Source organism: Pseudopodoces humilis, chromosome 2 (assembly GCF_049639895.1).
Source record: "Pseudopodoces humilis isolate 2021_Gansu_Grassland_sample_001 chromosome 2, ASM4963989v1, whole genome shotgun sequence".
NCBI classification, from domain to species: Eukaryota; Metazoa; Chordata; class Aves; order Passeriformes; family Paridae; genus Pseudopodoces; species Pseudopodoces humilis.
The window spans coordinates 27,999,046-28,021,863 of NC_142201.1; the positions used below are offsets into that span (position 1 = coordinate 27,999,046).

Consider the following 22,818-nt stretch of genomic DNA (forward strand, 5'->3'; position numbering starts at 1 on the left):
AACTTCGTTCCCCAACTCTTCCCACCCCCTCCCTTGCAGAGTGAGATTGTTTTGTCTGGAAAAAAATCCAAAGTATAACAAGGGGAGAACAGTTAGTGCTGATTTTCATTTGCATAAATTTTCATATATTTTGGTGAAAATAATAGACTAGTGGAGAGCGGGGCTTAGTGGAGTCAGTGCAAAGGAAAATCTTAACATGGATCGTTTCGCTGGAGTTGAGAACATGCTTTTTACCCCCTGTCACCTTATTAAAATCTAAAATTAAAAAAAATTTCTCTAAATCCTGGAAGTTTGATCGGTAAGTGTTTTACAATTTTTTTATCTACTTTTGTTTTCTTTAAAGTCTTCTGGATATATGTTTTCAAAAGGTTAGGACAAGACAGGGAAACCCATGGCAACTGCCTTGAAGGAAACAGGCTGGAAAAAAAGGGAAAGGGGGGAAAAAAAATCCCACCAGCAACAAAAAGCACCTTAGTGAAATATTACATAAAAAGCATGGATTCATTCCAAAGCTCAAGGCAGCAAAGCAATTCTTCAGCGCTGGAAAGTCTTTCTGGTTACTACTTCACTTTTCTGGGCACTGTTAATTATTGTAACACCAAGACTCGGGAAGGCTGGGCCGGGGGCGGGGAGGGGGGGCGAAGAAAGCTCTCGAAAATATTACAGATTTGTGAAGGGGAGGCGAGGCAGAGATGCGGGCTGTTTTCAAACGCTGCTTGGCGGGGGGGCGGGGGGCCCCCCCGGCGGGCGGGGAGGGGGCCCGGCCGGTGCAGCGGGCGGGAGAGGGGCCGGGGCCGGGCCGGGAGCGGCTGCCCCGAGCACCTGCCGGCGGAGGGACGGGCGAGGGGGGGAGGCAGTGGAAGGTGCGGAGCGGCGGTGCACGCACAGGGTTAATATTTGTAGCTAGGGAACAGACGGTTAAGCACAACATCTAGAGCTCTGTAGTGAAAGTCCATCAGAAAGAGTATAATCAATCAAAACTAACCAGGACATCCCTTCATTTTATTCTCCAAGGAGATTGGGGCTGGAGGATTACAGAGCAGATTTCACTTTGTTTCTCTCTCTTGACAATCTTGCCTGTCTCTCCGCTTTTCCCCAATCCCATCCAATTGAGAGGTGTAGTCTAATGATCTGAAACTCTTCCATAGCGTTTGGGTCAGTGCGATACATAATGCGATAAATAATGTAGGATTAAACTAACAGGCCAGATACTGCTCCTGAAAACTTTACCGAACCTTAAATATCCCGTTATGCGACTTAATTTTATTTTAATTTTAACGTGTTATTTGCATTTTTTTTCCTTGCCACCTCTGTTGCTGCTCTTTTGGATACACAATAGCTGGTGATCATTGTAATTTCCTAGAATTAGTTACTTCTTTGGAAACGGTCGATAGCCAAATCAATAAAATGGCTTGTAAAACTACGGAGGTATAGGTTTCAATTTGGGGGGGAGAAGAATCGCTCATTTTCCACTTCTTGTTGACGTGCCCAGCGTCTCTTTTGACTGGGGTTAACTCTGTGTGCTCCATCGGAACAGATGCCGTATAGAGCTGCTGCCTCAAGATCATTTGTTTCCTTGATGGGGGAACATTTCTGAGCAGAACATATTGGTTGCCATAGAGAAAGAAATAAAAGGAAGAACACTAGTCACATTAAGCTATATGTTTGTGCACTGGGCTTTAGATAAAAGGACCCCAGTTCAAGCCAGAGAGAACGGGGCCAAAGCAGAGCTTCCTAGCTTCACTAAAACTAGCTTTATTTTGTTTTGGACTTTTACGGTTGAAACATGTAGGCTAATTTTATTGGCTGTCGTTAATTTTATACGATACGGCTTGCTGAACAAAATCAACTTTGGGCGCGCTCCGCCTGGCGCCGGCCGGCCGCCAGGGGGCGCCCCGCGACACCCCCTCCCCGCGTGCCGGCGGGGGCTGGGGGCGGCGGGGGCTGCCCGGGCCCGGCCCCGCCGCCGGCGCTGCCCTCACACCGGCGCTGCCCTCACACCGGCGCTGCCCGCACACCGGCGCTGCCCGCACACCGGCAATGCCCGCACACCGGCGCTGCCCGCCGCCGGAACAGCGCCCCGCAGCTCCCGGGGCCGCCGGGCGCGGAGACAGCGGCGGGGGCTGCCGGTTCAGGGGCCGGCCGAAAGTGTCCCAGGCGGTGCGGTGCCTCCAACGGACCCGAGGCCTGCGAGGGAGTGAGAGCGGTAATTAAACACAGGCACGGGCACCGCAGCTCGGGGCAACCTGGGATGCCACGCGGGGTTTTTTTGTGACTTTTTTTTTTTTTTTTTCCTGTCCAAATAAGGCGCTTAAGCATCTGGAGATGCAATAAAACGAGTCCTTTTTTTTTTTTTTAAATTTATTTATTTTTTTTTTACATCATTTAGTGTTTAATCGCTGTATTAAACCTGGTAAAGTAGCTGGTTTTCTTTTTCTTTTTTTTTTTCTTTTTTTTTTTCTTTTTCCCTCCTTCCCCCTTCAAGCTGGCCACTCCTCCCCCCGATCCCTTCCTGACTTTTCTGTGTGCGGGAGCCAGCGACAGAGGTAACGCCGGACTCCCCCCGCCTCCCGCTCTGCCCGCACCGGCCGCGCAGCCGGCACAAGTTCTCTCCGTCCGGGACACTCGCAGATTAACCTCAACTAAACACAACATCGACAGCGGCCACGGCTTAGCTCGACACAGCTCGGCTCTCTGTCCCTTCCCCAGCACTCCTGCACTCAGCCCCTTACTCTTCTCTGCTTCCCTCCTTAAGTGATCTGAAGAGGGGACAGAACTGAGAAATTTAGCCAGTGGCTTTTAGTTTTCGTTTTTTTTTTTTTTTTTTTTTTTTTGGAGGGGGGCGGTGTTTAGGGCGCGGGACGGGTAGAATTCCTGCCCAAATGCGGCTGCTTCTCACCCCTGCGCTCCTGTCTGCTGGCAGGACACTGGGCACGGGCGGACCCGCGTGGTCGCAGCATCCTGCAGCGCACCTGCACCACCGGGACGGGTGGCAGCGGTAGCCACGGGGGCGGGAGCTTGAAGCCACTTTGTTTCCCCGTGGTGGAGCCCCAGCAGTTTCCGTGCTACAAGGAAAGTTTTATTTCTTGCCTCCATAAAGGAAAGACCAATTGGAGCCCTGGAAATCGCACAGCCCATAAATATGATAGAACCTGGCAAGATGAACTCCCCGCCTAAAAGCCTAACACATACATAGCCAAAAAAAAAAAAAAAAAAAAGGGAGAGAGAGAAAAAAAAAGTAATCAAAGACAGAAAACGACCTACAAGAAATTATACTTTTCATTTAAAGTGTTCGTGGGTGTTCATTTGGAAAACGGAGTCAAGTTTCCGTGTGTATTGACCGTGAGGTAAAATGGTTGAGATATTTACATGAACAAAACTTTCCACCTTCCGCATTTGGCGCAATGAGCACTAGCAATATTCCAGACTAGTAAAACACATTTCCAGAGAGCAATTCTCCTCAGAAACGTGGTCGCTTGCTTGAGATTTGCAGTTTAGTGAACATTTCCTTCGCCTGTGAAGCGGGCGGGTTTTGGAATTGAAAGACCCCAGTAAAGTTCATCATCCCGGGGTCGGGATTGAGCGGATTTCCCCCAGCTTTCCTTTGCCCCCCCTTCCCCCAATCCTCCAAGCGTAACCTGCGTTATATTTTAAACAAAACAGGATTTAGAAGGGCAGCTTCTCTGCTGTGTGCCTGCACCAGTTAGCAGCAGCAGGCGACTAGGTACCGCAAGGGAAGAGAAAAACTAACGCTAAAACGAGCAACAAGTTAATTCGGCAGAACTAAACTTTTCTGGCTGCCTTTGGAGGAGTCCGGTCCAGCCAGATTTGCCGGCTCCATGCCTGCCCTGGCACCCCAACTGGAAGAGTGCTACAGAGTGCATTTTTTTTCTCCCCTTTTAAAAATAAATGCCTATTTTGTCCGAACGGACGCATTTGGAAAATGGATGTAGAAGAGATACTGTCGTGGAAATAGTGAAAAGAAAGTGTTTACCGTATTTAGTATTCATTTACTTATAGTGGGAAATGATTAGGTATGTACTAATATAACCGTGGAGACCAACTGCCTAATTAGCATTTACAAATTAAAATGTTAAACATAAAGACATATTCCGTATACAGTCTGCTATATGTAAAACACATTCGTGCATAATACAGCAGTCAGCTGCAAACGTGAAGTTGACTGGCTTCCAGATATGTAGCGTTCTTGGCTAATGCGATCTGCTCTGGGTTTTTCAAGCTTACCCATGCTGTAGTTCATAGTTCTTATGACCACGTTGATAGCTGCACTAGGGATATTACACTAACCAATCTGGAGAAAATAGGAAAATACACAGATTACTTTTAAAGGCTGATGATAATAACGATAAACACAATAGGCAGGCAGATCATTTATCCATACCTTTTATTCTGAAGGCTTCACTCGGAACCTTATTTATTGTTTTGAGTATAACAAAGCATTTCGGCTTCTGTAATAAATTAGAACAATAATACAGAACTGCACATGCAAAGCAAGATTCCTTTATTTCCCAGCTGCATAATTTTGATATTACCCAACGTGTCTTGCTCAGGGTTCACCTCACACGGACTGTAATGAGAGTTGCCAAATGAATGGAACACTCTATCTGTTGACTTGAGCTCAACGTAGACACATTACATATGATGGAAAACTAATGCTCCCACCGATGTTAAAATCAGAGGGATACATAGTTTCAATCCAGACCCTTGAACATGTAGATTTTTATTAATAAGAATAATTGTGCATGTAGTGACATTAAAAGGGGATTTACAAGTTGGAGTATTTTAAAAGAGACTGTGAAAACCTTAGCCCTGCTTTTATTAGACATGATATCATTCCGATTTGCGTGCTTGCCATCTCAATGGCGTTTCACATGTGATAAACAAACAACAACAAAAAAAGATCCATATGCATTACATAGATATTCTTTTACACGCATAAGAACTGGAAGTCTTTTAGTGGGTAAGAGGGTGAATAATTGTGATACACCAGAAAACAGTTCGTGCAGTTTGGCAGCTCTGGTTATTATTATTAGATTTTTTGACATTTGAACTTGTCTATTGTCTGAGGAGCTCAGTGCAGATTGCAGTAGGTCAACCTTAAGGCTGCTCTTTTTGGCATTGCACACAAACATGCACACGCTGTCTGTTCTCCTTGTGTGAATACAGCAGCTAGAGTTTTATCGTGCCTTTTTTTTTTTTTTTTTTTTTTAAAATGCACATCTATTTATATTTATCTAATCCGCTTGGGGTTTTCACGGTCGTGTGATTAGTTTGTACGTGCCTTCATTTTACACCCATTCCTCCAATCTATATATTTGCCTGATGCTGGATACTTTTAAGTACTCAGTCGCTTTTACAGCAGTATAATTCCAGCATCACGACGTTTGATAAAAGGGACTTCAGTAGCCCTGGGATTAAATGACATATTTCCTCGCAGCTTCGCTCAACTCCATCATGACTCCTGCAGTCAAAAGTTAACGTTATCCATCATCTCCTTGCGTTTATTCCTTCCTCCCCTCTCTAAATTCAGCCCCGCCACCCGACTTCTGAAACAATTTCTTGCCGCCTGCCAAGAGTGGGGGGGATAGCAGTGTGGGGGGCGGAGGCTGGAACCCGAGAGCCCCCCGGCACCCCGCGTCCCCAAGGGTGACCCCCGCCCCGCCGGCCTTTCCGCGGGCGCGGAACGGGCCGCGGCCACGCCGAGGTCCCGGCAAACGCCCTCCCGGGCGGGGCGGCAGGAGCCACTTTTGAGAAGGAAAACGCGAAATAGGGATGGATCCCCCCGGGGTGGGAGGGGGAAGGGAAGCAGGAAAACTGGATCAAACCCGGTAGGAGAGTCAGTTTGCACTTGGAAAATCTAGAGATTGCGTCTAAATAACTTTTCCCTGGAGTGATTTGTGCGTCTTGCTCTTTCTTCTCTAGTTTGGTTGGTGTTTTAAATTGAGGCTTTTCCCTCTTCTGCCGGTGTGAGGGCACTCCGGCTGAACAACAGCCCACGTCTTCTTGTAGCAGTCAGACATTTAAATATGTATCTTTATAGGTGTGTGCATATATAGGTATACATACATCCGGGAGTATACCTCTGGATTTGTTCCCCCCTTCACTTCCCTCTTCCCTCTTTAACAAGAGCCTGATAACGCGTTTAAGGCTTGTTATTTGAACTCTCTGATCAGCATGCAGAAATGTAATTGCAACGTTTTTCATCAGGAAAGAAAAGCAAGAGAAAAGGGGGAGGAAATCCCCCCGCTCCCCTTCACACCCTTACACACACAGACACCCAGTGCTCTGTAATCGCTGAGTCACCGTATTGGGGGTCAGTGGGTAAACACGAAGGAGAGAGCAGCAGCTTATTGAAAACCCCGGCGCAAACCGCATCCCTCCTCATCTCCAGCCTGGAGATCCCTCCCCTCCTTCTTCCACTGGATTTATTACTCCGGACTTGGGAAAGAGTGGCCTAACTGCGGCCAGAGCCCTTTTTGTGAGACTGTATGTTCTCCTCAGGCGCAGTGGGACCCGCTTTGTTCCAGCGGGGTGGAGGGAAGAAATTCAACATTAAAATGCTATTTGGGCTGCCAGGAATGGACGTTGTTTTGTGGGCTTGAGGGGAGAAGGAGGAAAGGGGGAAACACCGGCCAGTTCACCTAGGGATGTAAAGAAAGCTTTCCCTTTCTCTTGGGTTGGGCTCTGATCTGGGCATGTTTACTTCTGTTTAAACGCTATTGTTCCTGCCAGCCTTTGACACAAACAGAAGGAGCGGGAGGGGGGCGGGGGGTGGTGGTGGTGGCTGGAACAAAGCTGCTCAAACCCCAGAAACCTCCAAAGGCGGAGGAATACTTATTTTTTTTCCCTTTAAAAATGTATGTGACAAGTCTTTCTGTTTGACGTTTTCTGGGTCCCCCCACTCTCCTTATGAGCTGAGCAGAGTGCCTGGCTGCGATTCACTTACCAGGGCCCATTTAGAGAGGTACATGTCCCCCTGGTAGGTGCCAGGGAGCCTCGGAGGGATAGCTTCTCCAGCCCCTGGGTCTGAAGGAGAAGACTTGAAATCGGTTTGTGGCAAGCCCTGCAGTGGGAAACAAAGAGGCAGAAATGTTGGGAGCCCAAGGAGGGCCTGAAACACAGAGAAGCATTGAGCTTCCCAGAGATGCTTCAGCTTCTCAGCGGGGGACAGAGCAGAGTCCTTTTTGGACCGTCTCTGTGCATTTGAGGGCTGGACTGTACAGCCCACATTGAATCAGAGTCATTGTGTGTAAATGAATAAGTGCACATTGTTTTGAGATGCTGCTATTGTATTTGGGGTTGGGGGGAGGAGAGGGTTATATTTTGTGTCTGTGTGCGTGTGTGGGTCTATGTGCTTACGAAAGGTGAGTGCAGATTGCAATAGTTGCTGCTCTATTTTTGTTTGTCAAACAGGGCCCTTCTCTTGGGAGAGGGGCATGTGGCGGATCCCAGCCCAGGATTACATTAATCAAAGCATTATTTCCCCGGGGATGTGCAGCACAAATGATAGTAAATCCTAATAAAATTGGATCGCTGAGAAATTGAACGCTTAAAGTAATCTGCTCTGCCTGATAAAAACTTCAAATTTATAAGATATTATGCATCCCCACCCCCAAACACCTTAGGTATCATCACTATATGTGTATTATACAACTATCTGTAGGAGAGAAATCACTGCTCAGTTTAACAGTATTGAATATATACACAGATATAAATGTGTTTGTATGAGCATGCACACTTATTGCCCACACACACATGCGCAGAGTCATAAAAAAACCTAAAAAATTTATGCACATAACAATAATGACTATGGTCAATATTTTCAGCACTTTACATGCAACACCTTTGCTCTGGCAGGTGCTATAGAAGGCTTGGACAAGGCTGTACATGGTTGTGTACCAGCACTGTAATCTTGCCTGGGGACTTAATTCTCTCTTGCTTTTTACTGACACTCACCACAGACCTCCATGATGGCACCTGTGATCTCAGCCCACTGAACAGCTTTGCTTTTTAAACATGGTACCACATGGGGTGGTATGAAAATAATTTTTTAAAAAATGAAAAATATATGAACATGAATATTTGAAGCTGAGTTTAGAAAGCTTTTGGGGAGATGAACTCCAGAAGGAAACTGTCTTGGACTGTATGGGCAGAGTTGAAAGAAGGAAAGGTGTTCCCAGGCCAGTTATTAAGCTGGGATAGTGCAGCACAGTGTGCCCACAGTCTCTCAGTACAGGGCTAGGCCATCACCTCGCTGGCATGGGCCAGCAAAGATCAGGGTAGCTGCTGGCCATTCGCTAGCACAGACCCTCAGTCTGTGCTACTTCCTCTCTGCAGAAAGAAAGTTTATTTATAATTGCTGCCACAGGACATGACAATAAGCTCAAAGAGATCCACTGTCCAGAAGAAAAAAAAATTGCTTTCCCTCCCCCCCCCAACCCCCCTCAGAGATCACTGTGCTTCCATATGTGAAAGTGGCAGAAGGCATTTCCACTCACCCAGCTGAAACTCTTTGAAAGGCTGTGAGCCTCCCCCGGCGTTATAAATGCCGATCATTCCGCCTACCCTCGCCGTCCCGGGACCCTGTTACCCCCGCGGGAGCTGGCCCTGCCTCGGGCCCCCGTTCGTGGCCGGTGCTGCCTACTGCCTTGTGGCCGACGAGTCCCGCATTTCTCTCCCTGCCCCTGTCTTTTCTGACATCGCTAGGCAGATTGAAGGTGGTTCATCTCTTTTCCTAGTGTGGGGTTTTCCTTCCCCGTCCCGGCCCCGGGGGCTTGGGGAGAAGGGCGGGCGGAGGTGGTCCCCACAGCGCCCCGCACCCTGCCCTGGCCTGCTGGTATCGGTCCTCCCTGCCTGCAGACAGGGAAGCGGCGGAGGGGAGCTGAACCCTCTCCCAGCCCCGAAATGACGCAGCCCCTGTTCCAGCATCGTCTCCCGTTTGGGCTGGCTCCATTTCAGAAGCCATCTCCCCCCACCCCCTTCTTCCCAGCCTTCCTCCTTCCTCCTCCTCCTCGCCTCACCGTCACTCTCAAACAACCCCCCCCTCCCCACGCCTCGCGCCCGCTTCCCCCCGCCGCCCCAAACTCCTTCCTCAGGACCGTGGGATGCGGGTGAGCTCTGGTGAGAGTTGCCGGTCTCCATTTCTAAGCGGGGAGCCGCCGGGAGCGGTGAGGCAGCCGTGACGGGGGGAGCGGTCGGAGGGTTAGGGAGGCGATGACTGACGGAAGGAGGGGGGTCCGCACCCCCCCCCTCCCCATCTGGAGCAGTCGCTGCTCCCGGGAAGGTGCAGGCGCCGCGCCCCGCCGGCCTCGGCCCCGCGCCCCTCGGTGGGCAGCGCTGCCCCGCACCGGTGCTCCCGCCGCGCTCCCGAGCGACTCTCCTCGCCCTTCCCCACGCGTGTGCGGACGGTGCGGGGACCCACTCACCTCGCCACTGACGGTGCCTTTTCTCATCGTCCCCCCCTCCAGCCTTCCCCAAAATAATAAAAAAACCAAAAAACTATTTGCATAGCGTTCGGCACCCTCGCTCAGTATTTACCCCCACTTTTTTATCACCCGTCTACCTCCGCCCAGACCGACCCTTCTGCCCCACCCCACTCCCCCGCATCCCGACTGCAACCGGATGGCAAAAATCAAAGCTGGCTCCAATTTACCCCAGTTGTCTTCCTTTGAACACTCATAAGGTAGGTATGGTGGGATGCTGAGCTCCCACTCCCCATGTGCTCAGTGAGGTGCCTTCCTCTCCACCCTCTCCCCCCCGCTCTCTATTCCTTAATTGGCTCTATCTTGATGTGCACTTGTTCTGTTTAGCCTATTTTACCATTGCGGACGAGATAGGCAGGAAAAGGAGCGTTTGACTTGGTATGTCTCTCTGATTTATTTTTTTTTTCCCCCTCTCCCTGCCTTCCGAAGTTAATTTGCATTCGAGGTCTAATTCATGTTTCAAAATCCTGCCATTTGAGGACCTTATAGGAACGGGGCATTCGTTTCTATTTTTGAGGAGGAGCCTCTCCTACATTTGCTCCTTTCTGTATAATTTCATTGTGTTCACAAGTGACAGGGATTTGCATCAGTTATTTTGCAATTTATTTTTTAAAAGAGTTGGATCAAATTTTCTTATTTTTAAAATTGCCGAGGGAGCAAATACTAGGCATTAGAAAAGGAGCAGACATTATTAACAATATTGCAAACTTAGTCACAGACTATATATTCATATATATGTATTAATCTGCATTCCTTGGAGTTGGATTTCTGCCTCCTGAGCATCAGATTTTGATGACAGTCAGAGAAAGTCAGCTATACAAATACTGAAGTGTATTTATAGTTCCTCACTTCTATTTACAGGTGATTTTACTGCTGTTTTCTACTCTTGCTCCAGCACTTAGTAATTATTTCACTCCAGCAAGGCATTTCATGGGATTGAATGCTGCTTGACTCATTAAAGAATTTTCAGTTTACCCAGGTGTAACTTTCATCCACATCTCTGTAAATAGCTATGTAGCTACGTGGACTTTATGTAAAGAGTATAAAATATAAATGGACATATTAAAAGATTTGTTTATATCCATGGTTCTTTAAGTGTGATGAAGAATCCATCTATGCTGAGGCCTTTAAGGACTTCTTTCACATATTTGATTTGTACCTATAAAATGAATTTTCTTTTTGTATGTAGTGATTACATGAATGGCATATGTTGCATAATATGCATGTGAGGCCTTTCAAGTATTTCTGTATGCACACAAATTTATTTTTCACAGATATACGTGTGTGCGTATGTATGTGTTTATACATGTGTGTGATAAAAAAACATGCTGGAAGAGAAAACTGCCCCCCCTCAAAAAAAATATTCATAAAGGAAAGGCTATTAAGGTAGTTCACTGGGAGTTTGTATCTGGTACATTGCAGAAGTCACTTTAGTTACTGACTTTATTGTAAATACCTACATACACCCCCATCTCAGCATAAAAATCCCTCTGTGTGTATTTGCCCTTCTAGAACTAACTAAATGCAACTATGAATTATGCCTAAAAAGATGCCACTAATATAAAAAACTTATAAAATAGTAATGGAATATGGAATTTTATACAGTGCCAACAACTTTAGCATGATTCTTGGCATAAGCAATTTAGTGCAATTTTATTTGTCTGAACCAGAATGATATTACAAAGTGAATTAATAGAACATTAGTACTGAGAAAAAGAAACAGTTCTTCCTTTGAAATATGAAGTGCCACTAACTTGAGATGAAACCTGAAAGTCAGTGAATAATAGATGGGAAATATTAATATTTTAAATGTATCATATTTAAAATTGCTGTGAACTTAAACAAGATTTCATATCAAGAAAAACCAAGTAATTCATTTTACGTTCTAATCTTGTATGCAATGTTTTTACAAATGAAGCAACTCACTAAAGAAGGGAAGCCAGGTATGTAAGCATATCTTGTTGTTTTGCACATGAAATATGGTCATTATGGAATATGAATTTAATTTTGGAAATGATAAAGAACAGTTATTTTATTTTTTCTACTACGATACAAGAAAAACATTTTTAAGTAGATGATTAATTAGATGAAATGGGCTGATATGGCCCATAATACCTGCATGGGCTTTTATACCTTGTGAAACCTCACCACAGTGGGACTTTTATAAAAAGTATGAAGTCAAGTAATGCAATCATATTTTATATTTAGAATGGGAGTTGATATGATTCAGTTTAATGCTGTGAAAAAGTGAGCCCTCTGGCACTTGGCATTGAATTATTTTAGAATTGCTCCTTCAAGTAAAGTTAGCAGAAAGACTGCACCATGGTTGAAGCCCAGCACTAAAGCTCAGGGGCAAATTGGGTGCCACTGCTTGCCTTGCCATCCATTTTAGTGCAGACAAGGTGTTACCCTTGGCTGTCTTCTTAGTTCAAAGTCTATTGGCTCCAATATTTCACTGTCCTTCTCCAACAAGCAGGTACAGCTCATTCTCTGGAAGCCAAACCTGTGCTGCTCAAGATAGGCCAAATCTTACTTTTCCCATTCATTGAAGCCATATGGAGTTTTGTTTGATTGGAATGAGCAGGATCTAGCTCTCATTCTGATCCCTGAAATATTTCCATTAGACATTAATATCAGTGGAGAGATTATTTTTGCATTTATTTGATGTGAATGGAGTTAGGTCTGGGGGCCACATTGATCTTGCCCTTAAGCCTCAGTCATCTAAGGGTTGCATCCTACACACTTTGACTAGTGAATCAGGCCAGCAGTAATTGTGGTCACTACATACTGATACATAGGAAACACATTACTGGGCATTTTGAACACTCAAAATAACTCCATGCCCATGTCTTTGCATCAGTGGGAAGTGCTGAATGTGTATGAACTTAGCAGAAAGGGCAGTTGTGTGTTCTGGGGAAGACTTAAGGCTGCCTTGAGGACTGTTAGCACTTGTGAGGTGTCTTTTTGAAGGACAGCAAAAGTCTGGTTAGCCCGTAGACTGGTTCCCACATAGCCAGTTGCTCCCACTAAGAGCTAGTTTCAAGTGCCACAGAAGAGGACAGGGTGGTGATGGTGGGGAGGGTACACATTTGGTTCTTGCTACACAAGTGGATTTTTTCTGTCCAGTTTTGGCCAAAGCGCTGGGACATTTGCTATGGTTCTCTCAATTATCTCCCATTAATTTCAGTAGCTTGTGTTTTTATTGCAAATGCCCAATGTTCTTTGGAAACTCACTATGGGTATTTTAAATTCAGAATAACTGTGATGAGAAAAACCCCATGCTTTTCCTTTTTAAGCAGTTTTACCATTTAATCACAGTTTGTTTAAATATGCATTTCTCTGCTGTGAAATAACCTTTCTTTCCACATTTATGTGCACAATCCTAACTCATAGCAGAAAAAAACATTTAAAAACACTGTGTCATGCTTATAGGATAATTATTAATCTTGTCAGAATAAAAAGCGTACTAAAAGTATTCCATACAAAGGTTTGTGCCTCAATATTTTTGAGAGTTTTTTTTAAAGTAATCAGAGATGTCATAACAGGGGGAGAAACCATACGATATATAGCATGTAGTACAAGTATAAGACTCCTAGAGGACTATTTAGAAATACACAAAGCTTATTTTTTCTCCTTTTGATTAGCAGACTACCTGATGAAAAGGTATGTTTTTATTTTTATTCCTGCTTGTGTCTTACAGTTCTGTGAAGGTGATGGGAAACTACAAATTCCAGACTTTAGTAGTTATACATGATATAAAACTAAGGAAGAAAAATGTTCATGATACACATCTGGAGGGATAAATACACAATAATCATGCAATCCGATAACAGGAAGAATTATTATTTGACAATAACCCAAATGTTAAATACAAGCAGAGTAATATTGTCCCAGCAATACAGCAAATAAAATGATGCTACAAAAAGACACTTATGAAACTTCCTCTATATTTAGAACTTTTCCAGTTGAATTCTCCTTTTTAATCATTTGTGGCCACTAGATATGACCACTTTTCACCGCTAGTGAAAAGCCAGTCAAGACTTTTCTATCATGATTCTCCTATCCCATATATACAAATCTAAAAATGCAACTTGTAGTAACTGCACTTGATGTTAGGAGGGTGATTTTGCTGCTTCTTTGCTTGGGTTTTGCTTTAGACTTGATTTGGCATACCCTGACTCATGCTGAAATTTCTGGTGCATGTGAGCAGTGTTTGGAGGGTCATGTACTTATTTTGTGCAAAAGGGACACCTTTTTCATACTGGGGATTTCTATATGGACAGAAAAGGGATACTGTAGGAAAGTGACTATTTTTCAAGGACATTGGGCATTTACTCCTTCATTTGACTTCAGAGAGAACTGTGAAAACTCAGTATTAAAAAAATAAGTTCCTATTTTTCTTTAGAAAGTCAAGTGTTGACATGGAAATCTGACTTGTGTATCTCTGGTGATAATAAACAGTAAAACTCTATAGCTGGAAATATCTGTTTTTATCTTTGTGTGGGTTTAGCATCAGCCATACGTATATAAAATGCAAAAGTACCTTTCCTCATGTGATAACTGTTTGCTTTGCCTTTTTCTTCTAAGAGGTAGAAAAAATTATTAAACCACTACTGCCCTGAAATAAAACAGACAGAAACAATAGAAATTATAGTTCATTACTCAGTTAAGAAAATAAGAAGTCTGTAATCTGCAGAGGATGAATTATAATTTTATATGCTGCTGATTTGCCTTTCTGAAATTAGGATCCTTGTATTGAGCTCTTTCAGCTATTTTTATTACTATTAGGAAAGAATAACATGCAGATTTCAAACACCTATTAGAGGGACATCTTTTTGCACTTCAACACTCTGAAACCTAAGGAAAATATAGCAAACTTTTTGAGGAGCCACCAATGGAGAGGAGAGTATCCGTACACGCTTCTGTGCCAGTGAATGCTGTAGCAGGTTGTGTGCATCTGGGGCTACGGCTTTTCTTTTTAGAAGAGGACTAGCAGAAGAATCAAAAACCCATGACTGGTTATTGATCAAAATCCCCTCAGTGCAGCACTGTCAAGTTTTGGGATCAGTTTTGGCTGGATGGTATTGAGCTGCAACTGGGAAAGGAGCCCAATCCAAAGCTCTGTGCACCCCCTGTGCCCACACTTGGGGAATAATTCCTTTGTTTGCAAGTGGTGGTTGAAGCCATGACCCTCCTCCTAGCAATGCCCAGGACAAGCTGTGGGCTCTGGGATGGAAGGGATGCACTGCTTTGTTGTGTAGAACCCATAAGGAAGGGGTTTCCCTCTGCATCCCAACGTCAAATTTACGCTTTGGTTTCATCTCTAATCTCTCTATTAGGGTTTTTTAAATTTTAAATCCTGGCTTCATTTAGAAATGATTGGGCTGTGCTCAGCACTGGCTGTCTTGATAGGTTTGAAATTCCTGGGAAACCTCAATACTGGCATTTTCTAAACACAGTAAGCAAAGCACACTGGAATATTAATAGGTGAAACACATTTTTAAAGGGGCAACATCACACTTCGGAATTTTGTCTGTTAAAACATATTGGCTAGGGGCAGCTTGGGGGAGTTGCAGTAAAGTCACAAGGTCACAAGTGTTCTTCACAATTTAAAAATTCTGCATTTTATTTATTTATTTTTTTTTTCTGCCACTGTAAAAGACCCCTGGAGACAATGGGGCTGTGACACTTAGCAACAGGTTATCCTCACTGTGCAGGGAGCACCATAAAAAAACAAAATGGACACACAGAATAAAATACAACACTGGCTCCCCCGCTTCCCAGTTTTTCTACTTTCTGGTGTTAGTTACATTGCATCAGCAATGGGTAAAAATTAAAAAAAACAACCAAACAGATGGAAATGTCATCTCTAAACTGACAGAGCCTCTGCAAATTTGCTTGAAGAACTATCTAAAAACACATAATAATAATAAAAAACATTCTATACTGTTTGGGACTTTATTTATTTAAACACAAATTTATGGAGATGGTTACACACTAAAAATTGGAGAGTTTGGTACTGCAGTTGCTTTGGTGTATTTTTTACTATTGTAATGGGTACAGGGAAACAAAAGAAAATATGAATATAGGGCAGTTGGTATTTTGATTTGGGTGGCACTTTCACTTGTTGTAAATGTCTTTTTAAAAAATCTGCTTTCCTTCTATCATGCTATTGAATTGTAGAAAACATTGTTATAGAAAAGCTGAAATTATTTAATAAACAAAATTAAGAATGTTTTTTGTAGTATATTTCTTCTATTTCTCATTGCCAACCTCTCGACTGATAAGGGATCCTGAGGTCCAGGCTAAACTCACTCATGGGGTAGAATGGGCTGTTAGAGAGTGAGATGATAGATGGATCTGTTCCTCACCTTCCAAACTCAGTTTCTTTATAAATCAGGAGAAAGCAAACCTTTTCATAGGGCATCAAAAAGCAAGCTCAAGAACAATGCTACTATCACACCTTTCACGGTATTTGTTTTTCAGGCGTCTGCCCCTGATCTTAATCCAAAGGAGCTGCTTTTGGAACTGGTGTGTTCGGCTTTGGTGTTTGCCTGCTGAGGAAGAGGTACGCCCTTTGTCCCTCACCTGCAGATGGCTTGGATGCTTTTACTTTACTGAGGCAAGCACTTCCCAGTGGGCTACATTCAGAGAGTGCTTTTCGTAGCATTAGTACAGAACCAAGTTACAAAAGAATATTAATCTAATACATTCCAAAATTCAAATATGTGTGATTAATAAGCATTATTATCTATAAATAAGGCTCTAATGATACTTTGGCAGTGTTGTAAACACAAGAATCAGAAGCAATTATTGTCATTATTGTTCTGCTAGTACTTTCCATGAATACCAAATGGATATTACTGTCCAGCTCCTTGGCACATAGAAATCCTGTAAAGAACTGTTGTCAGTCAGTAAGGCCTGGCCGGCTGCTGTTAACTATGTTTGTGTAAAATGAAATGTACCTAAAGACAAAGCTGACGAGTTATTGAAAGCAAGATGACTGATTAAAAAATTTATTCTTTGTCCTTTGCAACACCTAAAATTATGTTAAATAAAGCCTGTGAGAAAGTTTTCCCATCCTGTGAGATGAACTGTTTGTGTGATGGCTGTGATTAAAAATGAAAATGGACTCTCTGCCAAAAACACTGCACTTTGTGTGAAACACACAAAGGTGAGGATGTCCCAGCTGAAAGGTGGCATGTAAATAATGACAACAGCCCCTCACCCACCAGCTGTAAGAGGTAACCCAGGACTAGTTTTCAAGGACACAGGATGAAAAGGGTCTTAATTCTCATCACATTTACCTCTCCCCAGTTTGTACAGGTCCCGTAGACTGGAGTCACGCTGGCGGCCAGGTCCCACTCTCTGTGACACCCCCACTTGCCCGCCTTTGGCAGTCTCACCTCCCTCACCAAACCTTGCTGCTTTAGACAGCGCCAGCCAACAGCAGCATTTTGTGGTGGGTGTCATGTTGTTCTTCGGATGCCAGGGTGTCATCGCGAGCGGGAACAGTGTGGGTCTGACTCTCGAATATGTAGAAAGAAAAAGTAAAAAAAAAAAAACCAACCAAACCCCAAACAGTAAGCTTTACTTTCCAAATTTCAATTCTTCTTTCCTCTCCTTGATATTTGGGGCGTGCAGCACCCTATACCATGTGGTTTAACATTTTGTTCTCTATTTGTAGGTCAACATTTCCATGATTAAACTTCATCCTTTATTCAGCCTGTTCTGGCTAGGTTTTGCAGCACATGTGATATAAGCTGTTTTCACAGCTAGTAGGCCAAATCTTACTCTGAATAAGGGAGCCAAACATATGTGACTGAGTCAGACACTTAAATCAACTCCTTGGTAAATGGGAGATAACTCCAGGTGCAGTGATGAACACTGAGAACCAAAAAAAGTGGAAAGAGTGGCCAGAGTTGTTCTGAGTAGGAAAGGAGACATTCTATGCACACAGGCAGTGAAGTCATAGCCCTACTCAAATTTTATTCTCCTGCATTTGCCTGAGGATACAGAGGCCTCTTCACTGAAGTAATTAGGAATTTTTCCATTCAGGGTCAGGCCAGACTGGGGTAGGCTCAGCTGCAGCTAGCCCTGGAACAAGCTGTGCAGGAGGGGGACAAGGCAGCAGGAAGCAAGCCCACCTTACATTTGCTGCATACACAAGAAGGTTGCTGGGGGAGCATGGACCTACTCCACCTACAGCATTATGTTTCTTTCACTTGTCCTCCCTTCATCTCCCTTACCTATCTCATTTACAGACCAAGGTTGGTGGCTCTTCTTTTTCTTGGTGGCAGGTATTGGTTACTCAAAGTCCATGAAGTTGAACTGGGTAACCTATCCACTTAAATCAATGTAACAACTCCCACAAGCACTGGCCATCCAGAGTGAGTGTGAACCACCAGTAAAACTTGGTGCCAAAAATGGGATTTTTGTTAGAGGACTCTGGCTGTGTGGCCAGCGGCCCTCCTCCCGTCATTCTTTGCCATTGTCTGGTAATTCTGTTAGGTTCTGGGAAGCCTACAAGGCTCATCAGGCACAAACAGAAGTGCCAGAGGAGCAAGGGATACTATAAATGATCCACACCTACTGTGTGGTTGCTGTGTGATGTTCCTACCTTCACCACGGCTGGACTGGTCAGGGCTGTTGTTGCTACACAGCAAGTACCAGAGTGAATAGTAAGAGAGGTCCCAGAGAGGACCTATTTTCCTCAAATGGACGTGGCTGAACCCATAATTAGTAGAGAGAGGACTGCGCTTCATCTATAATTTGGTGATGAACTGCAGCATCACAGAAAGGAGTTGACAATGAACCATTTCTGTCAAGAACAAGTGCTTCCAGAGCTACACTGGGGCTACCTCCCTCAGCTAAAGGAAATAGAGGCAGCATAGCAGGACTTTCAGGTTTGTGTTTGGTTTTTTGTTTTTTTCTTAAAAACATATTTTTTTGTTTTGTTTTGTGTTCATGATACCCATTCTTTAGGTTTTGTTAATTTGCTTAGTTTTTTTTCAATAGCTTTTTTTTTTTTCATTTAGGAAGAAAAATATATCCTGCCCAAAACTAAATCTGCTTGCTAAATATTCAGTGAAAAAAGTCAAATGGTAACTACTGTGGCTTTGTGAGTAATGTGTTATCCATAGTTTAGAAAGTCTTGTCCTGATAAGACACACAGTGGACAACACATATAAGATGAAGTTTATGCACTAGTATAAGGTTTTGAGGACCTGCCTCATGGCTGGGCAAATCCCTGGGCATGCATGTGGACATCTGATCCACTTCACTGCCATTGCATTGGGAAGAAAAGCCTGCTGTTACCAAGGACTTATTAGAAGACAGATGCCTTCAGTGCTTGTCATGGAGTTAGGGGATGCTATACTGCATGAGGCACAGAAGTAGATGATCTGGTCTGGTGTGCCTCAGGAACATGGAATAGTGCAAGGCAGGGGTAGGATGAACTGCACACACCTGGAAAGCAAGAGGGAGAGTACCATGATTCTGCCCTCACTGGAGTGAAAGTTAATCAATAATATGCTGGAATAAATCCCTATGTGCATCAAAGATACATCGGTATCAAATTAATGGAAAAGAGAAAGGAATTTAGGACAGCTGAGATCTGCTGATAGGGTCGAGTGACCTCCCTGTCCTCAGGTCTACATTTTGGAAACACAAATTGCACTTTGGTTTCACTTTGAAATGTGTAAGCCAAATTGTGATGCTTACAGAGAGCAAGAAGATTGGAAGATGCGAAAGTCCTGTGATCAGGGATAGCAGAGAGGATAGCAGCATGGTATGGTGATGTGAAGCTGAGCAAAAGAAAATGAGAATTTTTCTCTCCAGTTATTTAGACAAAAGAAGTTAAATCTCCATTTTCTTACGCTTAAATAACAGTCTCTCTATTCTATGGTATAAAAGATCACGCAGGAATGAGCTTAGACTGTGGTAACACATAATTCCAAGTTAGTGAAGAGACAGTATGTTTTGTATTATCTTTTCTCTTGTTTTTGATTGCCATTTTTGGGGGGTTGATATTACTGTAAGTAAATACATTTGTCTTTTGTTTCATTTTCCCCCTGTGACCTATTTCATTTAATTAGAAGGAAATGCATAATAGGAAATGAGTATCATCACACTGGGCTCCATCCAAAGCCTGTGAAACCATCAGGAGTTTTTTACTCCTGAAAAAGCATTTCCCAGGCTTTTTACTGTCACTGGGTCCAGCCCAGCAGAAAAGAGGGGCTATTTCCACATTATCTGGAAGAATGTATGCTGCTGGTATAAAAATATTACAGCTCTTATTTTAAAGTCTGGCCCCAATACTAGGGAAGGATCTTGCTACTGCATGTGCCTCTCTATGCCACATGTTTCACATCTGTGGCAGCACATTAAAGGATAAAGGTTCCTAAAACTTTAACTCTGAATATACATACAAAAAGAAAATACAAATTAAGGAAAAGATAAAAGATATTGATGGAAGTACAGGAGATGCTCTTTAACATGCATATTATTGACTCAATAGATTGTTACGGCTTCAGAGCTATTAGGGTCTGCTGTGTCAATGTGTACTTAGGGACTGTTTAATATGCAGATGGTTGACATGACAGACTGGAGCCATTACAGTCTATCATGTCAGGGGGGATACATGAATACGCACTTTGCCAACACTGTAAAAAGTCCCTTTAAAATACAGTAGCTGTTTTTTGCAATAATTTAATAGGTTTGGTTCTTTGGATACCCAGAGACTTGAGAGTTTGGATTTATCAGAAACAAAATTTATTTCCGAATTAAGTCATTTTCCATGTGGAATGTGCAGTCTGGAGGACAGGGTGTAATCTCCGATACACAGCTCCTATCAAATCTTGTAAAATTAGCTACTGCACTTGTGCATGTGTAGAAGAGATCAGAATCTATCTGTCGGCATGTGTCTTTTTGAAGAATATAGTTTTGTCTTTTTGAGGGGTAAGGGAGAATGTCGTCTCTTTTTTCATTCAAATAATCTTCAGTAGCAATTAAATAGCTTATGCTACCTAAGAGATCAGTTATTACAAGATAAGCAGCATGACAGTTTGGAAAACTGAATAAGTCTTTGATTATTTACTAAGTTTTGATATCTGCTATTTGCCTCAAAATACTAAAAAGTGAAGTATAAGATACAAACATGAAAGGCTCATTTGATCATCATAAGGAAAGGAATCAGTAGTTTTGCTTTTCTTTTCCTCAACAACTTATTTTTTATTAAAATAGCAAAGCCAAGTGTTGTGTTTAATAAGATATATTTTTTTCATTTGAATATCAAATGGAAAAATACAATTAAAATATTTCTGCTTTTACATTAATCGTAGCTATATTTCAGCAATGCATATATCTAAGAAGCTCAGCATACACATTTGGTATATATTAGATTCTTCTAACAGATGCCCAGACCTCTTCCCCTGATTTTTAATGTTCTTTTTTATGGCAGTGATCCAGGGACATTTTAATTTGCAAGCCTGTGAACTTGGAAATAATACTTGTAGTGGGGCATTATGTCTAGTCCATTCCCTCTAAGTTTATTGTCCTGTGTCACCTAGCTCTGATTTTAGCTGATTTGCTTAACAGAGTCGCATGGTGCAATTCCAGCACAAAATTCACTGAGCAAAAGCACTCTACCTTGCAAATAACAGTAATTGTGCAGTATTATAAAGGTCTTTCCTCTTATTTGTGGAAGAGTTTGGTGACAAATTCTACAAAAAAGTGGATTTTTAGCAAATGTGATGGCTGATTTCTGACAGTTCCTTTTACTGCCTGGTGCTAACGGGGTGACCATGGGGGCAGTTTGGTTGTGGTTGTGATGGGCAGGGCAAGTGCCAGGAGGTAGAAGGTGCAGAGAGTACATTTCTCATAACCTGTTACACAGGTGCTCCTGGGTCTTCTGTGAGGTTTCTACAATGACACAGGAAAGCCAGGAAAACCTTAGGAAAAAAGAGAGGTCTGGAAAAGCCCAGGACATAGCTTCTTTTTACAGCTGAATTCACCCTGTGGTCATGGAGAGGTCCCTAATGGGAGATACATCTCCCTGGTGCTGAGTTAGCTCTGCAACAAGGGAGGACCAAGCAGCAGCAGCCTGAGCTGCAGGAAAATGTATCGTAGCTTCAAACTGCATCAGTACCTGTGGGAAAGGTGAGCTTTGTTCCCTCACCAGCTCTGGGACAGTGGGCATGTCCTTGTGGCAGTGGGCTGTGTCCATGGCTGTGGGAGTTCCAGCTCCCACAGACCTTCTGCCTCCACCTCTGGCCATCATAGTGGCAGAGGTGACACATGTGGCTCTCCAGGCCTCTCTGCCCTTCTCCTTCCCCAGTGCAGCCCTGAAAGTTCCTCATCCCTCTCTGTGTTACCCATGTGCGGGGTAACATTGTCACATCGTCAGCCGAAGGAGGCATGTATGAAGGTACGATGTGAAGCACTGTGTTACCTGGTGATAATCAATAAAGCAAAAATGTAGCTTTTTGACAGCTCTTGTAATTTTGACTATTGCGATGGTGTGCCATTTCTTTGAATGCAGTACGCTTCTGTGCCCCATTAAAGCATGGCTGGCATTGCTTTCAACTATTCACAAATGCTGAGATGTTGAAAAATGTAACATTTACAAAAGATACATCTGGTGTATATTTACAAGGCTCAGGAATCATTTAAATAGTGCCTGTGCCATCACCATATTAGGAGAAAAGTTAGTCCCAGCCGCATATGTGAAATCAGTAGTCAAATGTGTGCTGGTTGAAAGTCCATTGCTATGATATGGTATTTTGAGGTATTAAACGCGAAAATACCAACCAGGGTATAATGCTCAAATTAGATAGATATAAGCCTGCATAAAATGTGTCGTAACTACCTATAGACACCTATTTAAATAGTGTGGTCAGAAGAGGGTTATGGGTTTTGAGGGATAAATGATTATTTTTTTATTTTTTTTTTAAGTAAAGCACAATTTTTAGCTTCTCATTGTGAGATGTCATCATACCTTTTTTTCCTGTTCTTCAGTGAGAATTGTAAGACCTACCTTGGAATCGCGGAAAAAGCTATTGAACAGCTTCCTTTATATCACATAACATTTCAAGGACAAAAAGGTGTTTGTGTACTCCTGCCAATGCAATACCACTTAAGTTACATTTGAAAACTATTTTTTAATTAATGCGATGGGTCATGTTTTCACCACACTAAGGCAGGAAATTCAAGGTAAACCAGATACTCCCTTTCTCAGTCACACAAACATGAATTAAGCATGTAGCATCAGACTTAATTTCAATTTCTAGGTCTGTAATTGAATCTAGCTCAATGT

The 22,818-nt window shown here is 43.3% G+C and overlaps 1 protein-coding gene and 1 long non-coding RNA gene across 23 annotated transcripts in view; one reads left to right on the top strand and one right to left on the bottom strand.

Moving 5' to 3' along the window:
• The first annotated feature begins 168 nt into the window (after positions 1-168).
• The window catches only part of LOC148184819 (uncharacterized), an 84,573-nt gene continuing 61,923 nt past the window's right edge, over positions 169-22,818 (top strand). For 14 of the 20 annotated variants that reach the window (XM_088052044.1, XM_088052040.1, XM_088052038.1 and 11 more), the window contains exons 1-3: positions 8,551-8,738; positions 9,594-9,703; positions 15,990-16,071. In XM_088052044.1, the coding sequence (XP_087908170.1) occupies positions 8,567-8,738; positions 9,594-9,703; positions 15,990-16,064 (357 nt within the window). In that variant the 5' untranslated portion in view covers positions 8,551-8,566 and the 3' untranslated portion in view covers positions 16,065-16,071. Of the gene's footprint in view, positions 299-8,550; positions 8,739-9,593; positions 9,704-9,830; positions 9,882-10,364; positions 10,546-15,989; positions 16,072-22,818 lie in introns of those variants that run through there. The other 6 variants (XM_088052047.1, XM_088052048.1, XR_015771997.1 and 3 more) reach the window with 4 other exon arrangements.
• LOC148184820 (uncharacterized) lies at positions 3,972-9,772 on the bottom strand. 3 transcript variants are annotated; one of them, XR_015771999.1, is made up of 4 exons: positions 9,674-9,772; positions 6,968-7,084; positions 4,403-4,469; positions 3,972-4,312 (listed from the first exon to the last, which is right to left on the bottom strand). It is a non-coding gene; the product is annotated as an uncharacterized LOC148184820 (long non-coding RNA). The 3 variants fall into 3 exon arrangements; XR_015772000.1 differs by lacking the exon at positions 9,674-9,772 and adding an exon at positions 9,447-9,520; XR_015772001.1 differs by lacking the exon at positions 9,674-9,772 and adding an exon at positions 8,520-8,656.